The 26,682-nt window shown below is 60.0% G+C and overlaps 2 protein-coding genes across 8 annotated transcripts; both read right to left on the reverse strand.

Annotated features, from left to right (window-relative positions):
* Nucleotides 1-366: 366 nt before the first annotated feature.
* EPS8L2 (EPS8 signaling adaptor L2) lies at nucleotides 367-18,876 on the reverse strand. Of its 3 annotated transcripts, none has more exons than XM_081238852.1 (21): nucleotides 18,747-18,876; nucleotides 16,226-16,318; nucleotides 16,034-16,089; nucleotides 15,169-15,233; nucleotides 7,242-7,403; nucleotides 6,675-6,824; nucleotides 6,505-6,584; nucleotides 6,279-6,418; nucleotides 6,126-6,196; nucleotides 5,832-5,958; nucleotides 5,551-5,639; nucleotides 5,374-5,448; nucleotides 5,030-5,178; nucleotides 4,779-4,911; nucleotides 4,553-4,665; nucleotides 3,115-3,220; nucleotides 2,362-2,475; nucleotides 2,023-2,092; nucleotides 1,723-1,903; nucleotides 1,481-1,613; nucleotides 367-1,394 (listed from the first exon to the last, which is right to left on the reverse strand). In XM_081238852.1, exons 2-21 carry the CDS (start codon nucleotides 16,237-16,239, stop codon nucleotides 1,311-1,313), a joined length of 2,112 nt encoding a protein of 703 aa, XP_081094978.1. In that variant the 5' UTR covers nucleotides 16,240-16,318; nucleotides 18,747-18,876; the 3' UTR covers nucleotides 367-1,310. The 3 variants fall into 3 exon arrangements, with proteins under 3 accessions (XP_081094978.1, XP_081094976.1, XP_081094977.1); XM_081238850.1 differs by having other exon boundaries at nucleotides 16,196-16,318; XM_081238851.1 differs by having other exon boundaries at nucleotides 16,196-16,256; nucleotides 18,747-18,874.
* Nucleotides 18,877-20,729: 1,853 nt separating this feature from the next.
* TMEM80 (transmembrane protein 80) lies at nucleotides 20,730-26,390 on the reverse strand. 5 transcript variants are annotated; one of them, XM_081240925.1, is made up of 6 exons: nucleotides 26,333-26,376; nucleotides 25,926-26,185; nucleotides 24,228-24,260; nucleotides 23,327-23,420; nucleotides 23,146-23,238; nucleotides 20,730-21,810 (listed from the first exon to the last, which is right to left on the reverse strand). In XM_081240925.1, the coding sequence occupies exons 1-6, from the start codon at nucleotides 26,349-26,351 to the stop codon at nucleotides 21,605-21,607; spliced, it is 705 nt and encodes a 234-aa protein (XP_081097051.1). In that variant the 5' UTR covers nucleotides 26,352-26,376; the 3' UTR covers nucleotides 20,730-21,604. The 5 variants fall into 5 exon arrangements, with proteins under 5 accessions (XP_081097051.1, XP_081097052.1, XP_081097054.1 ...); XM_081240926.1 differs by lacking the exon at nucleotides 25,926-26,185 and having other exon boundaries at nucleotides 24,241-24,260; nucleotides 26,333-26,390; XM_081240928.1 differs by lacking the exon at nucleotides 25,926-26,185 and having other exon boundaries at nucleotides 26,333-26,364.
* Between the last annotated feature and the right edge of the window lie 292 nt (nucleotides 26,391-26,682).

A 26,682-nucleotide genomic window follows, 5' to 3' on the forward strand; every position in this document is an offset into this window, starting at 1 on the left:
CTCTCTAGATCTAGCTTCCGTCTTGCTCCTGTGACTCACGCCCCCTCCCTCCCTGGAGGTTTGGCAGCCCTGCTCCCCACCACTCCCACCCGGGCCTTCTGGACGGACAACAGTGGGCAGGGCCCCCCTCTCAGCCCACAGCTCCCAGGAGTGTCCTCTGGGCCCTCTCGCAAGGGTGTGGAGGGGAGGGTGTCCTGGGCCCCCCACCTGGGTCAAGGGGTGAGCAGCCTCACTGGGAACATCCCCAGCCCGGCCTGGCCGCAGCCTGCCTCTGCTCAGGAGCTCTTCCAAAGGCGCAATCCTGGGGGGCTCCAGGACCCACAGTGACCCCGCCCCACCTCCAGGAGACAGACACAGGGCTGATGCGAGACTTAAGTGGTTTAATGATATGGATTCGAGCCTCGGTCACCTTTCCTCACTGGGGTGCGACCCGCAGAGTCCAGGGCTCCAAGACTCACCCCCCAGCACACAGCACGCCAGGCAAGGCTGGCCTGAGACTTGCTCAGAGAAAGTTCCCTTCTGGCTCTGCGGAGGGGGGAGCGGGCAGGGCTCGGGTGGGGGTGAGGGGTGCCCAAGGCGGGCAGGGCTGGGGTGGGGGTGAGGGGTGCCCAAGGCCAGAACTCGGGTGAGTGGTGTTCAGTCCATCCTTGATCCTTGAAGGGAGAACGGCATGCCCCCCACCCCAGTGGGGTCCGGAGTCCCCCAGCCCACCCTGGGGGCGCCGTGTGCTGGGTGGGCGCTGAGGGCAATCCCTGGGGGCAAAAGGCACCAGCCCACCCAGTTCATAGCCAAGGGCAGCTGGGTGGCTGGGGTCTGCTGCCCTGGTGGCCTGCAGCCGGCCACCTGTAGGTATGGGGATGCAGTGGCTGCAGGGGGCCGAGGGGACGGCGGCAGGGCCTGAGTCACCTGCGCTGGGAGAAACCCCTGTGTGGACGGAGGCGGCCAGAGGAAAGGCCCCTGCCCCCTCCCAGGGTGCGTGTGTGGGTTCTGCGGCCTCAGGGAGAGCTGTGGGGAAGGGCAGGGCCGGGTCTGGGACCGGCACATCTCTGGCCTCAGCGGGCGGGCGGACGAGGGGCTGGCACCACCTGGTGGCAAGTTTGGCTACGGTGGGCGTCGGGGCAGGTGGGGAGTGTGGGCCGGGGCACCGCTGAGCTGGAGGACAGGCCCCACGTGCCACGAGGCGGGCGAGCCGGTCCCCAGCCGGCACGACTCTCCGTCCGAGTCCACAGTCCGAAATCCGTACACGTACAAAAATAATACTCCAGCCGCGGGGGCGGGCCCTGCCGCGGGCCGTGGGCCCTGCCGCGGGCCTAGCTGTCTTCCTCCGCACGCCTCTGGTTCTTGGAATGGAACTTGCTCATGAGCTCCTCCAGCTCCGACCCACCTTGCTGCTTCTGGGGGAGCCGGGGGACCCGCAGGTCAGTGTCTCGCCAGCCCCCCTTCCCGGGGCGCGCGGGGAGCGGAGGGCGGGGCGGCTCACCTCCAGGACGGCCTTCTGCACGGTGAGCTGGCTGTACACGCGGGCGCCCTCCTCCCCGCACACCTTCCGCAGCTCATCCTTGTTGAGCGAGAAGAGCTGGGGCCCAGTCAGGATGCCCAGATTCTCCACGATCCTGCGGGCGGGGGGCGGGGGCAGGGGGTGGGGGGGGCGTGAGGGCGGGGCCGTGGGCGTGGCGCCCGCCGAGCCCGCCCCCTGCCCGCCCTGTGCGCCCCTCTGCTCACCGGGCGCTGAAGGCCTTGGCTTCCAGCCAGGCGCGGACCTCGTCGGGGCCGGACTCGTAGGTGAGCGGCAGGTGCACCGGCTGGCTGCGCTCCACGCGGAAGTGCCGCGTCGGCTGTGCCTTGATGTGGCTGATCTTTTTGATGAGCTCGTCGTTGACCTCGTCCATGTGCTGCATCAGCTCTGCGGGGCGCCAGGCGGCTCAGGCCTGCACCGCGCATACCCGGGGCTCCCCTCCCCACCGCCTCCCCCGCTGGCTCTGGGCCCCCCCGCCCGTAGGGTCTGGCGGCCCCATCCCTCACCGCCTTTGTTCCCGGCAAAGCCTGGGGGCAGCTTGTGGGTTGGGCTGGCAGGACCCCAGTATTTCACCCCCTGCAGGGTGAACAAGAGGGGGGGTGGGGGCGCCATTAGGTCAGCTTATCATCCCTCCTGGCACCCCTCCCCGCCCCTCATCCCCCACCTCCCAGGACCTGCCCAGCCCCCCACCTTCCCAGACTCAGCCCGGAGCCGGGGAGCCCCCGCACCAGCCCCTATAGTCGAGGGGTCCAGGCTCGGGGCCCGGTCTTTCTCTGGCCGCCCCCCACCAACCCCCAGCCACCCGGCCAGACCCTGCAGCAGGACGGAGCAGACCTCCACCTCACCTGCTCCAGGAGGGCGTCCTCTGGCCGGGCCTCGGCCAGGATGTTGCCGGGCACATAGCCTGCCTGGCCGCTGCGATTTCGAAGCTTCCACCACTGGTGGTCGTCTTCCAGCACCTGTGGGCGCCGCACCTCCACATCACCCCTGACCCACAGCGCCCGCCCCCCCCCCACCGCCATAGGCACCAGTGCTGGGTGCTGGGACCACCGGTGTGAGCCCCTCTTTACTGATGGGCCAGAGAGAATTCCAGAGTCGCCCCTGAGCCTGCTCCCCCGTCCCCATTCTACACACCCCCTCCAGGTGCCCCTGGCCCACCTGGCCTCCCACCAATCCATAGGGGCCACCCCCATCCCCGTTCCTCCCAGCAGCATCCTAAGCCTCTAGCCTGGTTGTGGATATAGATCACCACTCCCTCTCCAGCTGCTCCACTTTCTGTCTCCCAGTGGGTGGCCTGGATTCAGGACGGGCACAAAACTCGGAAAGTACCTTGAGGGGGCTCCCGGGGTGGGCATGAATGACAAGCCCCTGCTGGATTGGGGGGTCCCCCACTTGGCACAGGGAGGGCCCACCCCACCCTTCAGCCTGAGCCCAGCCCAGCCCAGGGGCCCTTGGGCTCCCTCCGAGATCCCCAAGACAGGGAGGCCCCTCAGCCAGGTTGTGCTGGGGCGGGTGCCAGGCTGCGGACCCAGAGTGGAGCCCTGGGGTCAGGCAGACCCCACCTCTGGAACACCACCCTTTCCCCGGCCCCCACTCACCTCCAGGACCTCGTCCTTGAGCACCGACAGTTCGTTCGCATTGCGGGCTGTGAAGTCGTAGAGGACCTTGACATACTTGACCATGGCCGGTGCGGGTTCGTAGCCCCTGCGTGGAATGGGAGGGGCTGAGGCTCTGGGCTGGGCTGGGGTCTCTTCCTGGGCCTGGGGGAGGGCCAGGGGCAGCAGCTTCCCAGGTGAACGGCTGCGTCCTGTTCTGCGGCACAGCGGCTGTGGCTGTCAGCTGGGATGGAAACTGTGACAGCCCCGTTGCGTCTGGGGCCCCCTGCGTGGGGGGGGGCAGCGGAGGCGGATGGGATGCAAGGGTCTGTGGGCACAGCAAGGCCTGCCCTGCCCTAGCCCTTAGCCCTGGAGGCCTAGGGGTCTCCGGGCCCAGCCCCCCAGGGGATCTAGAGCCAGGCATGTACCCGAGAAAGGACAGGCCATCCCTGAAAAGTGGCTGACCATCGGGGGAGGGCCGGATGCTTTCAGAGCCACAGTCCCTCCGGCACTGCAGACACGACGCAGGGCCGCCCGTGAGCTGCAGGGTCCCAGGGTGTCCCAGCTCCTGCACGGAGCAGGCCTGTGCCTGCCACTCGTGCTGGGCCATCCCTTCTGGTCAGTCTGGCCCCTGATCACGAGGGCACCCCTCATACAGTTGCAGGGCTCGGGACACTGGGTAAGTGGGGGCTCTGGGGCTGGGGCAGCCTCTGGGGCCCTGGTGGGGGGCTGTGTCAGGATTGGCCAGGGTGGATTGGTCAGGGGCTGGAGGTAAAAGGATGAAAATGTTTCTTGAAGGTGGCCCTAGGCCAGGGACCAGGGCATCAGGCTGGTGGGGCACAGGGAGGGGCACACTTGTTCAAAACATGGATTCCAGCCCCCTCCCCTCCTGAGACTGAATCCTGGGGTCTGGTGGGTAATGAGCTCCCCAGGTAGGTCCTGGGCCAGGACTGAGAACAGAAAGTAGGAGGGGAGGGGAGGAAGGATGGGGACTCCCCCAGGCCCTGGGGCTGTAAGACATGGTCTGTGGAAATGTGTGTGGCCAGAGGGAGAGAGGCCGTTCCCACCCAGACCATCAGTCTCCTCCTCCGGCTCTGAGCCTCGGCCTAAGTCAGCCCCACCAGGGCAACTGGGATCGTTGAGATCATTTAAGTTCAGTGGTTTAGTAAATTTCTAACCATGATTCTAAAGCATAAACATGGAGAAACACAAAGAGATGACGTATTAGGTACGTCATCTAAGCACTTTATGGGTGCTTTCGACATTTTCCCCTCAATTGTACACCACAAAGTTGAAAGGAAACCCGGCTCTAGTGTGGAAACCGTTATTTTGACCGTTGTGAAAAAGGCATTTGCTGCCACCTGGTGGCAGTGTACCCATAGCAGAGCCTCCGTGATTTGAGGGGTGAGCCTCACACTCCCTCACTTTGAGCAGAGCTTACCTGTGAGCATGTGGGGAGCTGACTTGGGGGAGGACGTCTCCCTGGGGTGTGGGCTCAGATGCGAGGCCATGCTTTGGGGAGTTTCTGAAGGACTTGCGGCTCACTGGAGTTGGCTGCGGGGAAGCAGACACCGGGGCTTGGTGTGAAGCAGGGGCTGGGCCAGGAGGGCAGGGCGGTGGGGCAGTGGGCGGAGGTGGAGTGCAAGCGGGGCTGCGGGCGCTCTGACCTCATCAACGGGGGCTGACGCCAGCCCCTCCACCTCCCAGGGGGCCTCCTGTAGCACGTCCAGGGGTGGTTCCCAGCCGCTCTGGAACTTGGGCACGTAGGGGGGCGTCTGCGGCTCCCGAGGCCACTCGGAGCTGGGGTGGGAGGTCCTGGGGTGAGCTGTGCCCACCCACCAGAGCTGGCCCCATCCAGGACCCCCAGCCCGCCCGCTGAGGGACCCATCCTGGTGTGCGCCCCATGCCACCACCCTACCGGGGTCGTGTCCAGGTCTCCCCCAGGGACTCCCACAGCGCCATCTCCTTGGGGACCAGGTGGCCGCGCAGGAAGCCCACAGTGTCTCGGGAGAGCAGGGGGCTGTAGACGGAGCGCGCGATGTCTGGGCCGCCACAGGTGCTGACGATCTGGGGCACAGCAGGGCGTCAGAGGCCCCCCTCCCACCCTGCGCTGCCTGCCCGCTGCGCCCCCCACTCAGAGTGCAGACGCCAGCCCCCAGCCCACTGCCCAAGGTGGGCACTTGCTTCCCCCCAAGTCAGGGGCAAGCCCCCCAGGCCCCCGCTCCCCCGCCCCAGCCCCTGCCTCCCCCCAGCCCCAGGCACCAGATCCAGAGGTCCGAAGAGGAAGTGCACCAGCTCGGCTGCGCTAGGGTTCTGGATGTGCTTCTGCAGCTTGGCCTGTGGGCAGGGAGCAGGCCGACCTGTGGGGTGGCACCAGGGACAAGGCACCCCCCCCCCCCAATATCAGCTTGGAGGGATGCGGTGGGCTGCTGTACTCACTAGCAGGTTGATGGCCAGCTTGGTCTTCTGGAAACAGTCAACAAACTCGGCCTCGGAGGGGGGCCGTGCTCGCAGCGTGAGGACGCCCTCTGGACAGGGGGTTGGGGGGTAAGCCTGGCCGGCCCGTCGCTGCCCCGGTGGGTCTGGCCTCAGTCTGATGTTGCCCACCCGCTGAGACTGGACCTTGCTCCGCTCGGTGGCCACTGTGCTCCCTACCCCCACTCCTGCGTCCACCCCGAGGCCCCTCCCCTGTCCGGTGCCCCCCACCCCCTGCCCCGCACCTGCCGGCCCCTTCTTCCCCTTCTTCTTTCCCTTCTTGCGCTGGTTCAGCTGCTTGAAAGCCTCAGCAGCCTTCTGCAGCCGAGCCACGAACCACTCGATGTCATCCAGGGCGCAGTTGAGGATTTGCTGGGGTCAGAGCAGGGGCAGGGGTCAGCCTCCGGCGCCCCACCGCTGCAGGGACACCCTCACCCGCTGCCTCTTGGCCCCTGGCCTGGGGGAGGGGGTGGGTGTTGGCTGGGGGTTGGCCCCAGGAGCCCGGAGTGGGTGGGAGGTCCTGCCGGCCCAAGACCCACCGTCTCCTTCTCAATCTTCTGAGCCAGCACGGCCCTCGGTTCCTCGTCCTGCGACTCCCAACGGCGAAAGCCTGGACGGGAGCAAAGCTGCTGCTGACTGAGCGCCCCCACCCCAACACTGCTGCCGCCCCCAGCCCATCCCCCTCGGCCCACCTGGGTCTCCGAGCGGCATGGGCAGGCCCACTCGGTTCTTGGAAGGTGAGTCCCTGCCGTAGCGCTGGAAGGGGATGGGGGCCGGGCCCTGGGACGGGGGCAGGACGGACTGCCGCTGCCTGATCTTCTCCTGGTGGCCCCTGAAGTGGGACGAAGTGCCGCTGAGCCTGGCCGCAGCCCCAGCCCCAGGCCCGGCCCCTCCCCCCCGCCCCTCCTACCCCCCTACTTGAGGGTCTGTGGCCGCATCTTCTTCCCCAGGCGGCAGTCGGCCAGCGCGCTCTCGATGTCCTCATGCACCAGCTCCGCCTGGGCGGAACGGGGCGTCAGGCTGGCTCTTGGGAGGGATCTGGGCCCCCCGCCCCGCCCCTATCCCGCCCCCCACTGCCCGCCCCTCACCTCCACCTCGTCGCAGTGGAAGAAGTGGACGTCGGGCTTGCTCTGGTCTGAGTCCTGGCACACGAGCAGCAGCACCGACGGGTAGCGTAGCTGGTTCAGCACCGTCTGGCTGTGCCGCACGGTCGGCAGTGGGAAGTTCTCCAGCTCCTCCTGGGGGACAGGCGGCTGGGACCGGGCTTGCCATGGTGCGTGGCGAGAGTCCCAGACACGGATGAGGGCTCACGGCCATGGGCACGGGGAAGACCCGAGGAGCGGATGCCGGGGACATGGGCTGACTGTGGGCGTGGCCTGTGGCGTTCACGCCACGGATATGCCACGGAAAAGGAACGTGGCCTGGACATGGGCACGGACATGGACCCCACGGGGCAACGTGCACACAACGGGCCCCGCCTCGGTACAGCGGGTGGAGAAGCTCTGCGAGGTGGACGTGTCCCTGTGTGACGTGGCTCCCCTGTACTCTCGGCCCTGGGCCTGCTCCCTCTCCCACAGAGGCCCAGTGTGTCTGGGTCACTGCCTGTGCCTGCATTGCAGGATGGGTGAACGCCCTCCCTCCTGCTGCCACCATACCTGGGATTCCACGTCCAGCAGCCGCAGCGACTGGTCGTTGACCTGCAGTAGCATCTCCTGTGTCCAGATCTTCTCCTTGGAGCTCAGCTGCACCAGCTTCCGGATGGCATCTTCCACGGACACAATGGCCTCACTCTTGTCCATGATGAACGTGGCCAAGTGCTGGGTGGGCAGGCAGGGGGTCACTCTGGGTGGAGCCCTCCTGGTACCAAGAACCAGGGCCAAGGGGCTGCGCCCTGGGGCTCTGAGGGGCCATGGCCAGCCTTGGGGGTCCGAGGGGGCCACGGCCGACCCTGGGGGTCTGAGGGGCCACAGCCAACCCTGGGGGGGTCAGAGGGGGCCACAGCCAACCCTGGGGGTCTGAGGGGCCACAGCCAACCTTGGGGGGTCCGAGGGGTCATAGTCAACCCTGGGGGTATGAGGGGGTCACAACTAACCCTGGGGATCTGAGGGGAACATCCCTGCCCTGGAGGTCTGAAGAGACAAAGCCCCACCTTGGGGGTCCTCTGCTCTCCTTGGGGGATGTCTGTGGGGGCTATGGACATGCCCTGGCAAACCCCTTGGCAGTCCTACACACACAGCCCCCAGCCCACCCACATCTGCCACTGGGCTTGGGGACCAGGCTCCCTGCCCCCCCAGCAGCCCTGGTGCAGGCTCATGACAGGGCCTTGGCATGTGCCACCTCTGCCCGAGCCCGGTCTCCCCCAGCTCGCTCTTCCTTCCGGACTGTGCTCGGATACTACCTTCCTGCCTGCCTGGTCACAGCCTCACCGTCAGCACGTCCCTGCCCTGCCCTTGTGTTTATCATCATCCGACTTTATGCTGGACACAACGTGCTTCTTTGTTTGCTTTCTGTCTGCTGCCTCCCTGGTGCCTGTGACAGTGCTGGGCCCCCAGCAGGCCCCCAGTGAAGGTGATGGGAATGAATGAGCAGCCCATGGGGACCCCTGGCCCGCCCCGCTCCTCTCTCTCCAAGCCTGGCTCAGGCCCCTCCTCCTTCCAGGACCCCCCATGTGTCCTCGCTGACCTTTGCTGAATTCAGTAAACAATGCTGGGACAGCTGGGTGAACACTCACAGAAACTCCAAGCAGTTAAGGCTTAACCACAGAACATGGAAGCGTGAAAGTGCTAGAAGGAAATACTAGGTAATTTCTGATAATCTCAGGAAGGCCTTCTTCACTGGGGGACTTTGCTAAGCAAGGAAGAGAATCCAGATGCTCAAAAGACAAGACCGGGACTTCCTTGGTGGTCCACTAGTTAAAACTCTGAGCTTAAACTGCAGGGGGCGTGGGTTCGACCCCTGGTTAGGGAACTAGGATCCCGCATGCCACGCAGTGGGGCCACGAAAAAAAAAAGGGAATAAAAAGACAAGACCAATAAATTTGACTTAATAAAAAAAAAATTTCTGCCTGAGAAAAAGTACCACATACAAAGTATATTAAAAAACCCCACAGATATAATAATAGATATAATGGAGGTGATGTAGGCTAATTTTCTTGATACAGGAAAAGGCCAACCTGCATTACAATGATAGTTCTTACTTTGTTAAAAACTCTATTTTGTTTAATAATTAAGGATATCAACGATAAATGAATAAAGAATGAAAGAATATGTAAATAAGTAAAAGATTAACAGCTCAATAGAAAAATTGACAAAAGGTATGAACAGAGAGTCTATAGGAAAATAAATATAAGTAACCTTTTAATATAGAAAATTATACTCAGGGGCATTTCCTGGTGGTCCAGGGGTTAGGACTCTGCGCTTTCATTGCCGAGGGCCGGGGTTCAATCCCTGGTTGGGGAACTAAGATCCCACAGGCTGCACGGTGCAGCCAAAAAGTATATATATATATATATGTGTATATATATACATATATACACACACACACACGTATATATGCAGACTCTTTCAATACAAGAATTGCAGATTGAAGCTGGAGACGATGACTTTAGAGATGAGTTTTCACCTATCCTGTTGCCCAGCACTAACAAGCCCTTGTGGGTTACACTGGCTGGTTAAGACATGGAGAAGGAGGAACCCTTGCTCCACACTCGCCTGGCTGCTCTGGGGCGGAGTTGATGGCACTGGACCAGCCCACATGCTTCCCTCTTACAATCTCAAGGCAACCTGCACACGTGTAGAATGTGGCACGGGTACAAGGCTGCTCCCTGCAAAACTCTTGGAGGCCAACCTACACGTCCATGGGCAGGTTAGAAAGAGACTGGGCAGGGGAATTCCCCGGTGGTCCAGTGGAAGAATCCGCTTTCAGGGGACACAGGTTTGATCCCTGGTCAGGGAACTAAGATCCCACATGCTGAGAGCCCGAGCACCGCAACTAAGACCCGATGCAGCCAAATAAATAAATGAATAAAATGCTAAAAAAAAAGAAAGAGAGCGCGCAGGGGACTTCCCTGGTGATTCAGTGGATAAGACTGTGCTCCCAATGCAGGGGACCCGGGTTCGGTCCCTGTTTGGGGCACTAGATCCCACATGCATGCTGCAACTAAGAGTTAGCGTGCCGCAACCATGAGCCTGCATGCTGCAACTAAAAGATCCCACATGCCGCAACGAAGATCCCACATGCCGCAACTAAGACCTGGTGCAGCCAAAATAAGTAAGTAAATAAATAAATATTTTTTTAAAAAGGGGACTTCCCTGGTGGTCTAGTGGTTGAGAATCCGCCTTCCAGTGCAGGGCACGTGGGTTCCATCCCTGGTTGGGGAACTAAGCTCCCACATGCCGCAGGCAACTAAGCCCACATGCTCTAGAGTCTGCACGCCACATCAAGAGAGAAGCCCGTGTGCAGCAACTAAGATCCAACGCAGCCATAAACAAACAAACAAACAAATAAATAAATATTTTTAAAAAGAAAAGAAAGAGGGCCTCCCTGGTGGCGCAGTGGTTGAGAGTCCGCCTGCCGATGCAGGGGATACGGGTTCGTGCCCCGGTCTGGGAGGATCCCATATGCCGCGGAGCGGCTGGGCCCGTGAGCCATGGCCGCTGGGCCTGCGCATCCAGAGCCTGTGCTCCGCAACGGGAGAGGCCACAACAGTGAGAGGCCCGCATACCGCAAAAAAAAAAAAAAAAAAAAAAAAAAAAAAAAAAAAAAAAAAAGAAAAGAAAGAGAGTGGGCAGAAACGTGCAGTGACTATCAGGCAGCTGGTCTGTCTACATGAGGCGCACTGTCAGCAAAATACTGCACAGCCAAACCATCCCAACCATGCTACCCATGCATTCCAAATGACTGAAAACATAAAGAGTGTATTCTCTGACCAGAATGGGATTAAATTAGAAATCAATAACAGAATGATAACTACAAAACCCTATTAATTGGTAATTAAGCAACACACTTCTAAATAAATCATGGGTCCATATTTGTAGAAATTAAACAGCACACTTTTAAACAACAAATGAGTGAAAGAGGAAATCACAAGGGAAATAAGAAAATACCTAGAGACAAATGAAAATAGAAACACAACATATCAAAACTTATGGGATGCAGCAAAAGCAACACTAAGGGGAAATTTATACCTATAAATGCTTACATGGTTAAATGCTTAAAAAGAAGAAAAATCTAAACAACCCATGGGTCAAAGAAGTCACAAGGAAATTTAGAAAATATTCTGAGTTGCAGCAACATGGGTGGACCTAGAGATGATCATACTAAGTGAAGTAAGTCAGGGACTTCCCGGGTGGCACAGTGGTTAAGAATCTGCCTGCAAATGCAGGGGACATGGGTTCAAGCCCTGGTCTGGGAAGATCCCACATGCCGCAGAGCAACTAAGCCTGTGCGCCGGAGCAACTAAGCCTGTGCGCCGCAGCTACTGAGCCTGTGTGCCACAGCTGCTGAAGCCCATGAGCCTAGACCCGGTGTTCCACAACAAGAGGAGCCACTGCAATGAGAAGCCTGCGCACCGCAACGAAGAGTAGCCCCCGCTCGCCGCAACTAGAGAAAGCCCGCGTGCAGCGACGAAGACCCAACGCAGCCATAAATAAATAAATAAATTTATTAAAAAAAAAAAATAAGTGAAGTAAGTCAGACAGAGAAAGACAAATATCATAGGATATCACTCATATGTGGAATCTAATTTTTAAAAAATGATACAGGGCTTCCCTGGTGGCGCAGTTGTTGAGAGTCTGCCTGCTGATGCAGGGGACACGGGTTCGTGCCCCGGTCTGGGAAGATCCCACATGCCGTGGAGCAGCTAGGCCTGTGAGCCATGGCCGCTGAGCCTGTGCGTCCAGAGCCTGTGCTCTGCAACAGGAGAGGCCACAACAGTGAGAGGCCTGCGTACCGCAAAAAAAAAAAAAAAAAAAAAAATGATACAAATGAACTTACTTACAAAACAGAAACAGACTCACAGATTTCGAAAAAAAACTTATAGTTACCAAAGGGGAAAGGTGGGGAAGGGATAAATTAGGAGCTTGGGATTAATGTACACACACTACTGTATATAAAATAGATAACCAACAAGGACCCACTGTGTAGCATAGGGAATTATATTCAATATCTTGTAATAACCTATAATGGAAAAGAATCTGAAAAAGAAGGAATACATGTATATGTATAATTGAATCTCTTTGCTGTACATCTGAAACTAATACAACATTATAAATCAACTATACTCCAATAAAATAAAATTTTAAAAAAGAAAATATTCTGAGCTGAACAATAATAAAAACAAGCACATCAAAACTTGTGGAAGGTAGCTACAGCAGTCCTTTGAGGAGCTTTATAGCTTTAAATGAATGTCAGAAAAGAAGAAAGACTTAATATCAATGGTCTGGGCATTCCTCTTAAGAAACTAGAAAATGACAATCAAATGAAACCCAGAGTAAGTGAAAAGAAGGAAAGTAAGAGCAGAAACCAATGAACTAGTAAAATACACAAACAACAGAGAAAAATCAACAAAGCCCAAGGTTGGTTCTGAAAAGACTGATGAAATTGATAAACCCTTAGCAAGACTGATCAATAAAAAAATAGAGAAAACACAAATGATCAATAACCAGAAGGAACGAGAGGACATCACTACAGATCACACAGGCATAAAAGTGAATTCATAATAAAAGAAAACTTCCCACAAAGGAAACCCTATATTCAGGGCCTCACAGGTGAATCCTAACAAATACTTAAGAGGGAAATCACAACAATCTTCCATAAACTCTTTCTGAAGACTAGAGGAGTAGGAACATTTCTCCACTCATTTTATAAGGCCAACATAACTCTGATACCCAAACCTGCCAAGGGCATTGCAGGAAAAGAAAATTATAGACCAATGTTCTAATAAATATTAATGCAAAAAAATCCTTAATGGGCTTCCCTGGTGGCGCAGTGGTTGAGAGTCCGCCTGCCGATGCAGGGGACACGGGTTCGTGCCCCAGTCCGGGAAGATCCCACATGCCGTGGAGCGGCTGGGCCGGTGAGCCATGGCCACTGAGCCTGCACGTCCGGAGCCTTTGCTCCGCAACGGGAGAGGCCACAACAGTGAGAGGCCTGCGTACCACAAAAAAAAAAAAAAAAAAAAAAAACGCATTGCATTTTTAGGAGCTTCCCTGGTGGCGCAGTGGTTGGGATTCCGCCTGCCAATGCAGGGGACACGGGTTCGTGCCCCGGTCCGGGAAGATCCCACATGCCGCGGAGCGGCTGGGCCCGTGGGCCGTGGCCGCTGGGCCTGTGCGACCGGAGCCTGTGCTCCGCAACGGGAGGAGCCACAACGGCGAGAGGCCCGCGTACAGCAAAAAAAAAAAAAAAAAAAAAAAAAAATCCTTAACAAAATAGTAGCAAATTAGTCTTGTCAATACATAAAAAGGATAATAAACCATTAGTAAATGAAGTTTATCCTAGAAATGCAAGGTTGGTTCAACATTTTAAAATATCAGCATGATTCATTACATTAACTGTAGTAAATACATTTCAATTGAGAAAGCATTTGATAAAATTCAACAACTTTCATGATAAAAGCTCTCAGCAAACAAAGAATGGAAAGGAACTTCCCCATTCTAGTAAAGGGTATCTACAAAAACATACAGCTTATAAAACGGGGAATTGGACACAGGCAAGGATGTCCACTATCATTACTTTTGTTGAGCACACGGTCCTGGTAGCTCTAGCCAGGGCAATAAAGCAAGAAAAACAAAGTGGCTAAAATTAAGAAATTAAGTGCTGTATTTTCAGACAAAATGATTGCGTACATAAAAAAATCCAATGAATCTATAAGCAATTCCTGAAACAAGTAAATGAATTCAGCAAGGTCTCACGATACTCAATCACTATACAAAAATTCAATTGTATAAAACAAATGCTGGGACATCCCTGGCAGCGCAGTGGTTAAGAATCCACTTGCCAATGCAGGGGACACGAGTTCGAGCCCTGGTCCGGGAAGATCCCACATGCCACGGAGCAACTAAGCCCATGCCCCACAACTACTGAGCCGGTGCGCCACAACTACTGAAGCCCACACACCTAGAGCCCGTGCTCCACAACAAGAGAAGCCACTGCAATGAGAAGCCTGCGTACCTCAACGAAGACCCAATGCAGCCAAATAAATAAATAAATAAATAAAACTACAAGGCTTCGGTGCCCCCCCTCCCATTGCCACCACCTCTCACCCTCCCTCTTGGCCTCAGCTTCCTCATCTGGGAGGGGTCATCAAACCTGCCCACGTCCCCAGCCTTGCTGGCTGCTGGGCAGGCAGGAGAGGTGGCCCCAGCCTGGTGTCCTTCCACAGGCTAGCTTGGACCAAAGTCTAGGAGAAGGGCTGGGAAGCCCCGCTGGCACAGGTGGCTCCTCACCAAGGAGGGCAAAGTCCCTCCCACACAGAGGTGGCAGGGCTGCCCTTGGATGCTGAGCCTGCAGCAGTCATGAGCTGACCACACAAGACGGCCGCTGCCTGCCCAGGTTGGCAGGGAGGGCTGATCACCAACACAGCCCAATGCAAGAGCCCTAGGGACTCCCATGTCTCATTGCACCCACTGTATAGATGAGAAAATTGAGGCTCAGAAAGCAGTGACTCACCTGGCTTCTGTGGGCATGGAGGGCTCTAAGGGGAGGGACATTCTTACCTTCTTGGTCCAGGCCCCTCATCTCCCTGGTCCAGGGCTCCCCGCTTCCTGGTCCAGGGCTCCTCACCTTCCTGGTCCAGGCCCCTCACCTTCCTGGTCCAGGCCCCTCACCTTCCTGGTCCGGGCCCCTCACCTTCCTGGTCCAGGGCCCCTCACCTTCCTGGTCCAGGGCTCCTCACCTTCCTGGTCCAGGGTCCCTCACCTTCCTGGTCCAGGGCCCCTCACCTTCCTGGTCCAGGCCCCTCACCTTCCTGGTCCAGGGCCCCCCACCTTCCTGATCCTGGGTCCCCCTCCCTCCTCCCACTTTACTCATTCCCAGCCCTGCTGTCCTGCAGGTTTGGACGATGACCAGGAACCAGGAACTTGGCCAGCTGCCACGAGCAGGAAGGTCATTTAAAAAACATATTTCCTGAGTTCTAAGTGTGAATTAAAAGTGACGTAAGAGCAAAGGCCTCCGGAGCTGGTGGCTCGTCTAGAGCGCAGTTACCCATATCGATTGTTCAGGCTTAGTGGGATTAGCCATCGAGGAGGACGTCCCTGCGGGAGCTCAGAAACTCCTCCCTCCTAGTCTAGCTCCCTGTTGTGAGGCCAGGATGACAGTTTCCCTCCCACTGGGGCTTCCAGGGGCACCCAGAGCTGTCTTTGCCTTCCTCTGTTGCCCCTGGCATCCCTCTCCCCGATGTAGCTCCAGGGTTCCTGTGCCCCTCGGACCGGGAGCTCCCCAGGACTGGAGGGAGGCTCTGGGGGTGAGCCCAGAACAGGCTGCCTGCTGTGGGACCACTTCTACCCCGGCCTCAGTTTCCCCACAGGCCCGGGGACCCCGGAGCACAGAGGACAGGAGTGCCCCGTGGGGTGAGGGGCTCACCTGGACGTGGTACTGGGAGGTCTCGTGCATGATGACATTGGAGTTGGAGTACTTCTTCCTCTGCTCTGAATAAGGAGACATGGTCACTCACCCCTGAGGGCGGGACCCCAGGTGGGGCCGCAGGGAGGGCAGAGTGCAGGGGAGGAGGGCTGCTCTATGGGCCCTTTGTGGCCGCCAGGAAGGACACAAGGGCACGGAATGGAGGGACAGCCCCTCCTGGCAGAACATGGAGCTCCCTCGGTCCCCAGGAGGGACCCCCAGCTCAGAGTGGTGATGGCACAACTGTGTCTGGGGTCTGTCCTGGAGCGGATGCAGGAGGCTCAGCCTCCTTTCATGGAGGCCTCCCGCCCACCTTCCTGGGGAGGGGTCTGGTCCAGGGCTTCCCCCAACTCTAAGAGCTGCCAGCTACCATCTCCCTGCCTCTCCCTGTCCCTCCCTTGGGCTCCTTGCTTTCCAGAGGCAGCACTGCATGGCTGGGGGAGGGGCAGAGCTGGGGGAGATGGGGGCCGGCCAGGCCCCGCCCTCCCAGAGCAGACACCTGGCACTCAGTCCAGCAGGATCCCCCGCCCCTGGAGGATCGGGTGGCGGAGAAGAGCACAGAGAATCAATATTGATGCTCCCTGAATTATTAGTAAGGCCTCTCCCCTTACTGGATCACTGTGGGGAGGGCTATTCAGTGGCCAGAGTTTGGGGGAGGGACCTGAGCACCTGCTGGTTGATTAGGGTCCAGGGGCCTTCTCTGGGTGCCCAGGGCTGACCTGCATCTCCCCGGGTGGGGGTCTGGCACAGCCCTGGGGAAGGGAGTAGGCGAGACCCTCCCAGCCGAGCTGGCCCCTGAGGCCTCTTGTCCTCAAACCTCACTCACCAAACAGGTCCTTGGCACTCATCTTGGCCACACCGTCAGACCGGCCCAGGCTGCCACTGCAGGGGAGGGGCTGGTGAGGGTGGGGCCCATGCCGCACCCCTCCCTGGGGACTACGGGTGGGTAGCGGGTGGTGGGGGCCTAGTGGGTGGGGGTGGGGCTCACTTGGCAGCACCCGGGCAACAGCTCACGGACCCTGATTGGCTCATGGCGTCCTCGACGGTGGCTGGCGGTGAGAGGGCAGACCTCAGAGTGGCCTGAGTCCAGGGCTTAGTGCCTGGCCCACACCTGAGTGCACAGGGGAGCCAAGCTGACACCTTATCGTGACCTGGCCGGGGCCTTGCTACCCCAGCACAGGGCCTGGGTCCCCTCCCCCTCCCTCCCTGGATCCAGGGCCTGGAGCCCCGATGGCCTGGCCGGATTCCCCAGGGTGCCTGGGCAGGCAGTCCTCAGGGAGCACAGCCCTGCCTTCTGGACACACCAGGACCACCCCTGCTCCACATCCCAGCTGGTGTTCACTGCAGCCCCATCTCTCCCTGGACCCTCGGTCCTCTACAGGGACCCCCAGGACGTGCCAGCAGAGGGGTCCCACCCCCAGAGGCTGTCTGGAGTGGGGGGGGGCAAGGAAGATGTCCTGGGGGCTCTGAAGGGGGGTCGGGGGAAGAGGCACCTTCCAAGCAGAGGGAACAGCACGTTTAAAGGCCCTGAGGCAGGTGGGAGCCAGACAAGGGAGAAAGGCAGCAAAAGATGAGGCTGGAGCCCAGGGTGAAGGGTAGGGGGCCTGGGGACCCTGAGCCCAGGGTGGAGTGCAGATGGAGCCCACCCTCTGAGAGGTGAGCAGAGCCTGGTACCCCTGGGCCAGGCTGGCATGTCCTGTGGGACTCTGTGCTCCGTGGGGACCTCTGGGTCCACACTGTGCCGCATCAGATGTCACCAGTGATGCCATCCATGTGTGGCTTCAGTGTTTAGGGGGCTGCAGGGTTGGGTCGCAAGCCAGGGGTGCTGGTATCCAGGGCAGGTAGTACCTGATACCTGGTAGCTTGTACAAGTACCTGGTAGCTTGACCAGGTACCACCTACAGGGAGGGCTCCCAGGAGGTGTGAGGGACCCGGGGGCTTCAGGCTACCCCCTCCCACATGCCACCGAGGGTCCGGGCTTGGCCAGATTCCTCTGTCCATCTGTCCGTGGAGAATGTCCGGAATGCTCATGACCTTAGTAGGTGAGCCCGAGTGTTTGCTTAATGGGATTCCTGGCGGGCTGAGCCGAGGGTGCTGGGCACGTGTGTCCAGATACACACACACACCTGGGCGAAACCGAGGCCTGTGAGCACACAGACACCTAGGTCGTGACATTCGGCCTCCCCTAGGGGGCGGGGTGGGGGGCCTCAGGGCCAGCCAGGGAGGTGGGTCCAGGCATCTGGGTTGGGGAGCAGCTGGGGGAGGGGCCACTTACAGGCCGGCTCCAGCGGGGAGTAAGGGGGCTTCTTCAGCTGACTGGGGTGGGGATGACACTAGCCCTGAGGGCCCCAGGGCCCAGGCTGCACTTTGGTTTCACTGTGGCCATTTTCCGCGTGCAAAGGAAGGCCGAGTATAGTGCCTGGTCAGGCAGGGAAGGGGGAGGAGGCCCAGCAGGGCAGGGAGGGCAGAGGGACCAGCTCCAAGTTCAAATTCCAGCTCGCAGCTGACCGACGTTGGGGAGGAGTCAGCTTAAGGCACAGGGAGCCAGGTGGGGCCCTGGGATGGGGGAGACCCTGGGGCTCTGGCTGTGCCCAGGTCTGGGCCCTAAGGGTTGGGGGAGGGAAAAGCCTGGGAAGCTGTAGGTGGGGAGCAGGACGCCAAGCTTGCACTTGGGAGACGGAGGCAGGCGGAGAGCTGGGCGGCGCTGGACCCCTGACTGCACTGGGCAGGGCCAGGAGAGGCCCCGCCACAGGCCGTGGGGGAGGTGCGGGAGCAGAGGCGGCGCCAGCTGGGCTGGGCCTCCCAGCGCAGCTGGGGCTGACCACATCTGGGTGGGGCACGGGGGGTCGGTGGCGCACTTCAGAAGCACCAGGAGCCCTGCTCACCCGCCTCCCTGCCACCGGGACACCTGAGGCACAGGGGCTGCCTCAGGCCAGCCCAGCCCAGCCCAGCCCAGGTTGGAGGCACACAGGTCCCGGCAGCTCGGCCCCCAGCCTCCTCCCTGAAACTCCCACACCCCAACCTTAACCGAGAGCCTGACCCCGGCCCGATGCTTCCCTGGCCCTGCGTTCGCCTGCCTCTGACACACAGGAAGCCCGCTAGCACGCCAGAGGAGCCCCCAGCCTGCCCCGGCAACAGTGGTGCAGACCCTTTGAGGGACAGGGTCTGACCTCAACACCCCTTCACTGGAGGAGGGTGTTCTCCCCACGGAGCCCCAGGGCTGGGAGGCAGCCGGCTGACTCAGAAGCCACTGGCTTACAAACATCCCCAGCGCACGGCGCCGCCCCAGGACCGGACGGGGCGGGCCAGGCCGCAGGAACCCGGCTGCGGCCACCAGCCCAGGGAAAGCCCGCGGGCCCGGCGCGGCCCCTCGCGCCCGATGCCCCATGCGCCCCGGCCCGGCCGGCAGACCCAGGCCAGGGCCCCGCGTCGCGCTGTCACCTGGGGAAACTGAGGCCCGGGCAGCCCGCCCTCCGTGCGCTCGGCTCCCCTGTGGCTCCAGGGCCAAAGCGGGTGCGGGCGCCAGGTGGGGCACTCACCTGCTCCTCTCGCGGCCCCGCGCCTGGCCGCCCACTGGTCCCTTAGTCCGCGCGTCCGTCCGCCCGTCTGTCGGAGCCTGGCTCCAGACGAGAGAGGGACGAACGGAGGAGCTGGGGCGGGGCGCGGGGAGGAACCTGAGCGGCAGGTTAGAGTCACCGTGCGCGGGCGGGCACTGGGCAGGGGCGGGGGTGGGACGCGGATGCCCCGCCCACCCCGCCCCCGCTCCAGACCCCGCCCCGACCGCGGCTCCCCGCGGATGGTCCCCACAGCCACCCGGGTCCTCTGCGCAAACCCCACCCCTAAAGCGGGGGCGCTGGTGGACGGGTGGGCGGGACCGGGAGCCCATCCCTCGCTGGGGTGCTCGGGGCGACAGCGCGCCCCGACGCTGCTCTGAGATCTACCCGGGGCAAGCCCAGCTGCCTGCACCCCAGAGGGGTGGCGTGGAGCCCTGGGGAGGTCAGACCTGCCCCTGCCAGGTGCCCCCAGCCTCAGGTGCCCCAGGACCCAGGGCCGAGTCCCATCCTCTTCCACTGGGGCCCCTCTGGTCTGGGGGGAGCGCTAGGGCCAGGCTTTAGTCTGAGTGAGTCTCAAAGGTAGGACCCTGGGCCAGAGGCCCTGCAGTCCAGCTCCCTGAGCTTGCCAGGTCCGGGGCGGGGATACCTCCTCCATGATCTAGGAGCTCCTAAAGTCTCTTTCTTTGTGTCGCCCAGCCCAGTGTGGGCACCCTCTGAGGAGTGGGGTTATCCCATGGTCGGGGAGGGGGGGTGTCGGGATGCCTGTGGCCTACGTTGTCCTTGAGTGCCAGGGCAGCGTTGGTGTGAGGGCGCTCCGGGCAGTGACCCCCGCTTTAGGCCAGGCCCCAAGCTCTGCCCGCGGTTCTGTCTTTCGTCCTCCTGAACTGACCCCCAGGATGGCTGTGCCCACCAAGCTGGGTGAAGAGGGCAGGCCGGGTGGTGGTGGGCACCCCCAGGCACCCCAAGGCTCCCGCTGTTGTCCTGGGGTGGGGGGAGCAGAAAAGGTGTGCCAGGACGCAGGGTCCCAGGTCCGCGGTCCTAGAAGGCCGCGCAGCTGGTGTTTGCCAGGAGCCCCAGCTAAGGAGACACAGTGTCCTGGAAGGCCAGTGGCACTGTCCCTCCCCACATCGCCAGGACCTTCCTGCCTGCCTGGGGTGCTGCTGGTGAGCTCGCACAGGGTCGCAGGGAGTGGCCTTCGTCCTCCAGCCCCGCCCTGCCACAGAGCCCTGGTGAGGCCTGGCTTCCTGGTCCTGTCTCCCCTCTGCTGACAACGTCCCCAGAGGGGACGGCACGCCAGCCCTTCCAGGAGGCCCAAGCCTGAAAGGGCAAAACGTGGGAGGCACGCAGGGAGGGGAGCGGCTGAGGTGGGTGCTCTCTGCTTCTGAAATCAACGTGATCGGGAGCACTGACCCCCTCAAGAATGCAGTTGGGGGCCTGGAGTCCCAGGCTGCTTGGTGGCCACCTTGAGTGTGGTATGCACCGTGGCCAAAGCAATGGGGATGTCAAGGGCATGGCCCAGACTCTCGGGCAGGCTGTGAACCCGGAGGACAACAGGTATCTTGCTGCCTGGGTCTGCAGGGGAGGGGCTGAGGTTCCCAAAGACCGCAGGTGCGTCCACCGTGGCCTCCCTGAGCCCATGTGGGCGAGAGAGGGTGGAGCCCTGCTGAGCGCACAGGAGGGTAAGCAGGGGGACGCCCCCACTGGCCTTCGGGGCTAGAGGCGCACACTGGTCCTGAGCTAAAGAAGTTGGCTGAGCAGAGAGCTCTCCGCTCCCACAGGCCCCCTAAGGGTAAGACTGACGAGGCTGACAGCACCAGTCCCCCTCGCTGAGGCCAGCCCCGCGGAGGCCCAGGCTGGGGCAGTGCAGCTCCGGGGATGCGGCGTGGGGCCTGCAGTGGGCACGCGGCCTGTGCCCTGAGGGATAAAGGGAGAACCCTGGAGGAGACAGGTGACTGCAGCCAGGGGCAGTTCAGAGAGGTCGAGAAGCTTCTTTATTTAAAAATACCGTGAAGAGAGAATATCCAGATGCTCAAACACAACACTACTCCAGACGTAGAAAATGTGAAATTGAGACCAAGGGAAGTCACTAGAAAACATCGGCGCAGACTCCTTCCAGGAGCACTTACAGAGGGCCTGGGAGCCGGACAGCACCCCTACTGGGGACTCTCCAGCTCTCCTCCGCCCCCCACCCCCTGCACTGGGGCTTCCAGGTCACCTTCACCTTTCTCCAGAATCCCCAAGGGAAAGGTGTCACGGCTGAGGGGAAACCCGGCAGCCCCGAGCTGCCTGGCCCTCGGCAGGTGTCTCCTGTGCGCGGCAGGTGTCTCCTGTGCGCAGCAGAGTGCACCACCTGCCCGGGGCTCGGCAAGCAGAGCAGGACCCCTGGTCCCTGTGCCGCCCCGAAGCTGCAGGGAGAGCAGAGACGGCTGATCCCGGCCTGAGAGGGAGATGCCACGGACACCGCGAGGGCACTGGCCTGGCTGCCTGCTTTCTGAAGGCCTCATCCCCCTCTGTACCCTGGATGTCGGTGGCTGCTGAAGCCAGATCCCCACCAGCCAGAGACGTCCCCGCGATTCCCCGCAGACCGGTCAGGACGGCCCCACCCCTGCTTCCGCCACACGCAGCCCCTGCCCAGCACCTTGTTCTGCCCTGGTTCCCGACCCCACCTCCGCCTCACAGACCCTCCACACCATCGGACCCTCTAACAAACACTGAGGCAGGTCAGCACGAAGATGTCCTTCCCACTCAGCAACCGTCAGTGGGGGAGGTGACGGCTGGGGCACAGTCTGGCTCTGAGGAGGGTCTCCTGCCCAGGGCTGTCCCGCAGGCCGGGCACCGCCCACCTAGCCCTCGAAGGCGGCGATGGCCACCACCTGCAGGACGGCCTCCAGGCCGTGGAGCGCCAGGAGCATGGCGCTGAGGGCCGCGTCTGCCCACAGCACCAGGGTCTGCCAGAGCAGGAAGTAGACGGACAGCAGGGCACCGCCCACCGTGAGGACCAGGCTGGCGGCCAGCGGTACCTCGGCTTCCATCAGGTTGCCCTTGGTGCCTGGAAAGCAGAACAGACATGCTGGGTGAGCGCCGGGCTTTGGGACGCACGGGCCCGGGAAGGCCCCGGCATCTCGGTCGTGAGACCAGTGCCAGCTTTGACCACCATGTGATGCCTGGGGACTTGAGTGGACGATCCCACTGTGACCACTGCAGGGGGTTCTTCAAAGTGCGGGAAAGCAAACGCAAAAAGGGGGGTGTCTTCCTTAGTGAGGAAGAAAGCCCACCGAGGCTGTGATGTTCTACTCTTGGTCTTTGAGTCAGTTGTGTGGGTGGGAGAGGGAATTTGGTTTTCTAAAGACAATTCCAACTGCATTCTGACACCTTTTCTTAATTCCACATTGACTGAGAAGATTTTGTTTAAAATTTCCAAAAATAGTTCACTTTGGGCTAAGGTCATTTTGGAAAATTTCACGCATATTTACAGAAAATAAAGCAACCGCACGTTTTACAAACAAATGGGTCAGCATGGAAGACGTTGATCTCCAGCTGTTCCGGCCACGGGTGCCCAGGGTGCCCCAGGAGCGTGAGGGGCTTGCGGATGCCCAGCGACTCTAGTGCCATTTGCCACCCTCCCGTGGGCACGGGCTCGTCTGTGTCGAGGGTGTGCGTGTGCAGGGGCCCGGGATGTGCTTGGCTGTTCTATCAGCCATTCCAGAGGCAGGAGCATTTCTCAGACATGTCAGCGGAACACACGGCGTGATCCCATTTAGAAGCGATGTGCTCATGTCCGTGTGCCTGTGACTGGGAATGGGGAGGCCTGGGCCCTGATGGTGAGCTGGGGAGGGAGCGGGGGGCTCTCTCGGGGCTCCTACACTGTCTGAGCTTCAGGACGTGAGGGGAGTCGGCTGAGCAAGATTTTGGCTGGGGGCCTCCAGGAGCCGGACTGGGGAGGTGAGGGAGCCTTCCACCATCCAGGCCCTGCTGCCCTGGTGGGGTCCTGACAGAACTTTCCAGATCCTTCTCCTCCTGACCACTGAGGCCAACGGAAGGGGAGGAAGGAGGTGGGGGTGTGTTTTAGGGCCCCAGGGTTGATGACTGAGCTGGGTTCTAACCTTAGTGCTGTTTGTTACCCGGCAGCTTGTGCACGATATGCTTCCAAACAGGAAGCATCCCCACCAAGGATGTGGCCCATATTCTTCGTCTTGTGGACAAAGCTTCCGGATAAACAAATTAATACTTAATGACACTGTAAGGCGAGGCCTGCAAAACCATGGGTAAGCAGTTTAAATCAAAAGTGTCTCTAAGAACCCTGTTACAAAATGATCAACATGTAAAGGTTCACACATGAAGCTAGCAACAATCTCAAGTACTATGTGGCTTTCAGTCAACTCACCGAAGTATAACCGAACTGCTTCCAGAATCCCCATCAGAAAGAGCAGAGTCAGGTCGAGGACCAGGTAACTGTGAGGATAAGTGAAAACCTGACCTGGAGAAAAACGGGCAACAAAGCTGAGCTCCTGTTACAGGACACAGGGTACCCACACCTTTGAGCTGCCTTTTTGCACGAGACTTACTTTTATACATGGCCAGCAGGAGCGTAGCTAGGAAATAAAGGGCATAGTACGTTCCACTCAGATAGAGCAGCATCTGAAGAGGGAGCGATGAGAGCTGGCCAGCGGTTAAGGACTCTCAGGCCCAGCAAATGACCCTGCCCGAGGGCACCCACCTGGGGGGGTGGACAGAAGGGGCTGCCCCGCCACCTATCCAGAGGCCCTGCGAACACATGGGTCCAGCCCAGGCACCTGAGGGTGGCCACGAAGACCTGGCCGACAGCCCCCTGCCTGGTTTCCTTTGACACCCCTCCTGGTGTCACCACACCTGGCAGGGCTCCTGTGGGCTCCTGGGTGGGGCTGGGGCTTCCCCCCAGGGGACATCCTAGCCTGGAGCAAAAGGACCGGGCACATCCTTGGTGAGTGCAGGCAGGACGGCCTCGGCACTCTGGGCTTCCTCAGGTGGCATCACCCTGACCTAGGTCCCAGTTATAACACGGAGAGCAAAAAGTGACCTTTTTCACTTTCTTCAAAGAAAATGTCTTTCTCTCTTTTGGGGGGCAGTTTAATACCCACTAGCAACTTTCCTGAGCTCTGAACACTTTGTATTTGTTTATGCTAAAACAAGTCTGTAGGTTTTCCAAGTGAGGGGTTTTCGTGTTCCTGCCCCCCTGGGCCCGGAGGGAGTCAGGCAGCCACCCCTCGGCGTGGGGCTGAGCAGGAGGCACCAGTGGAGGAGGTTATATCAACTCTCTCCACCTGTTAGTGGACGCCCTTCCCACTCAGGTGGAATGACTACTCAGAACTTATAGGGAAGGTGGGGCTGGGGGCTGGGGGCTTAAAGCAGCAAAAAGCAGGAGCCAAGAGCCAACTTCAGGTGCCTGGGAGGCCTGGGTCTTGGGCTGACGGAGGGCCACAGGGATGCAGCAGCGGGATACCACCGTGGAGGAAGCTCTCCCTGGAAGAGAAGTTACAGTCAGAGAGGTCCCAAGTCCTACCAGGATGCTCCAGCGGCCTGTTCTCCTGTTGCCGTGTATTTATGGCCCGCAGCTAGGTTCCTTTCCAGCACCTCTGCACCCACTGTCCCTCCAGGGAGGATCTGACCATCTGCTTTTCTGAACCTGAGGCTGGGAGTCAGGGTGTACCCACAGGCAAAGCCCAGATCCACACCTGAGGCCAGATGCCAGGAGAGAAACCAGACACACAGCTTTTCTCATCTCATATCTGCCACACGTACATAGATGAAAACGTTTTTTGATTCAGGTTACAAGTCTCTGTCATTGATAATAGATGTTTGCTTTCCTCTGGAATTTTATTCATGGCCCCAAATATCCCTCCCCAAATAAGAATCTCCTAAGCCAGCAATCTAGGCTCTTTCCAACCCTCTCCCGCCACACAGCAGTTACACATTCTGCCCGCGTCTTCAGATGACAGTGTGCGGTGACGCGCCATTAACGACTCAGAATTTGCCAGCAGCGAGAAGGACAGCGCTCTCTCCTGCTCCATTTCCTCCTTAGTCCCCAGGGGGCAAGAGAGAAACTCCCAGCCTGGGTGAGCCTTTGCTTTCTCGGCAGATTCGAGGTCCTCTGGGAGTCTCATTTGGGTGGGGGTCTTACGTGGGTCAGCACAGGACACGGGTGATGGAGAGGCAGCATGTGCTGAGCACGGGGAGCCTCAGAGGGTGCCCAGCACAGATCATTCATAAACCTTCATCGCGATATGGGAAGAAGGGTGCTCTCTAAACCCGATCCCTTCTTTTTCCAGGCCCAAGCTAAACTAGGCTGCCTCGATACCTGTCATTATTTGGGTGGATTTCACGTTAATCAGGACTTTGCTCCTTTCTGACCCTTCTCTTGACAGTTCGCTTCAGAACTTCAGATCTATTTGCCAGTTGCCCATTGTTATGCTTGAGATGATGGGGCTCAGGGAAGAAATGCTGTTGAAAAATCTTCAGCGTCACAGGATTTAAATACTTGACATGAAGGGTAGCTACAATTAGATATGCTGTTCTAACGACTTCAGACCTACAGAAAGAGGCTCATTCTGACTAAAGATAACCGTGGCTTTTAGAACTTCGCATTTTTTGTCAGTGATTCACTGTAATAACAACGTGGCCGTCAGAAGTTAAATGTGAAAGCAAAGAGAAAGAATGTTTTTCCTTGGGTGATATACGAAGGGTGTGAAGCGGATCGCTCTGGTGTAAACGTAATTTTCCACCAAATGAAAACGCGCGAACCTCAGTACCCGTGGCCTTGCACAAAGGTCTGGCGCTTGGGAACCCCGGTGCCGGGAAAGCTCTGTCTGAAGCTCAAACCACAGTCTGCTTCTTTGTCAGCTGCCCAGCTCACCGCTCCCGTCTAGTCCCAGCCTCTCCTCGCACGAGTAATTTCGGAGCCTGACAGCTGAGATGTGGAAATTGGCCTTTTCCATCCGGCCGAGTGAGCGCCCCGGGCCGCCCGCGTACCTCGCTCTGGTTCCACGAGCTGTGCGGCGCGGGCTCTTACAGACCCAGCGGCCAGGACTTCGAATGGGCCGCCGACCGGCCGGCCCCCCGCCGCCCCGCGCAGGGCGCCACCGAGACAGGACGAGCCCGTGAGCCGGCAATCCCGGCGAGAATCCAAACCTTCGCTCCAGAAGCCGGTCCCACTGGGCCCGCAGGCGGGGCCCACTCCAAACCGGGGTGTCCCCTTCCTGCCGGCCCCGGACAAGCCCGGCCCGCTCGCTGCCGGCCCGCTGGCCCCGCAGGGGTTCTCATCTGGGTCGGGGGGCGCCGAGCGTCCCCTTGGGGGAGCCGTGACCTCACTGCCATGGCTCCACCGCCCCGCGCGTCCACGGGAAGCGGCGGCGCGGACCCGGGACGGGTTCTCCGGGCCAGGATCTCACCTTGTGGACACATGAAGTCCACCGGTTAACGACCCCGGCGAGCTGCGCCCGCAGCTCGGCCTTCCCCGCACCAGGAGGAACCGAACCAACCGAACCCCTCTCCCGGGGCGACCTCCGAGACCCCGCACACCGAACCCAGCCCCTCACCTCGCCGCGAGGCCGCCATCTTGCCGCGGCCCGCCCCCGCGGCCCGCCCCCGCGGCCCGCCCCCGCGGCCCGCCCCCGCGGCCCGCCCCCGCGGCCCGCCCCCGCCTGCCGCGATCCCGGCAGCCTCTCGGCGCCGGACGCAGACGGCGTCCCTTCGGCCATTTTCGCTTCTGCTCCCGAAGGGGCTCGACGGAGCCGTGTTTCGGGACTTGATTCCGAACCGTGGCCGAGGCCCGATTAGCACGTCCGACAGCGCTCGGGCACTTTCGGACAGGAGGAGGCGGAGAGCCGAGGCTCGCTCGTGTGGATCCCTGCTCGGGTGCGTTCGGCTCCGCTCGGCTCCTATTCGG

Source organism: Mesoplodon bidens (assembly GCF_964165515.1).
Source record: "Mesoplodon bidens genome assembly, chromosome: 7".
NCBI classification, from domain to species: domain Eukaryota; kingdom Metazoa; phylum Chordata; class Mammalia; order Artiodactyla; family Ziphiidae; genus Mesoplodon; species Mesoplodon bidens.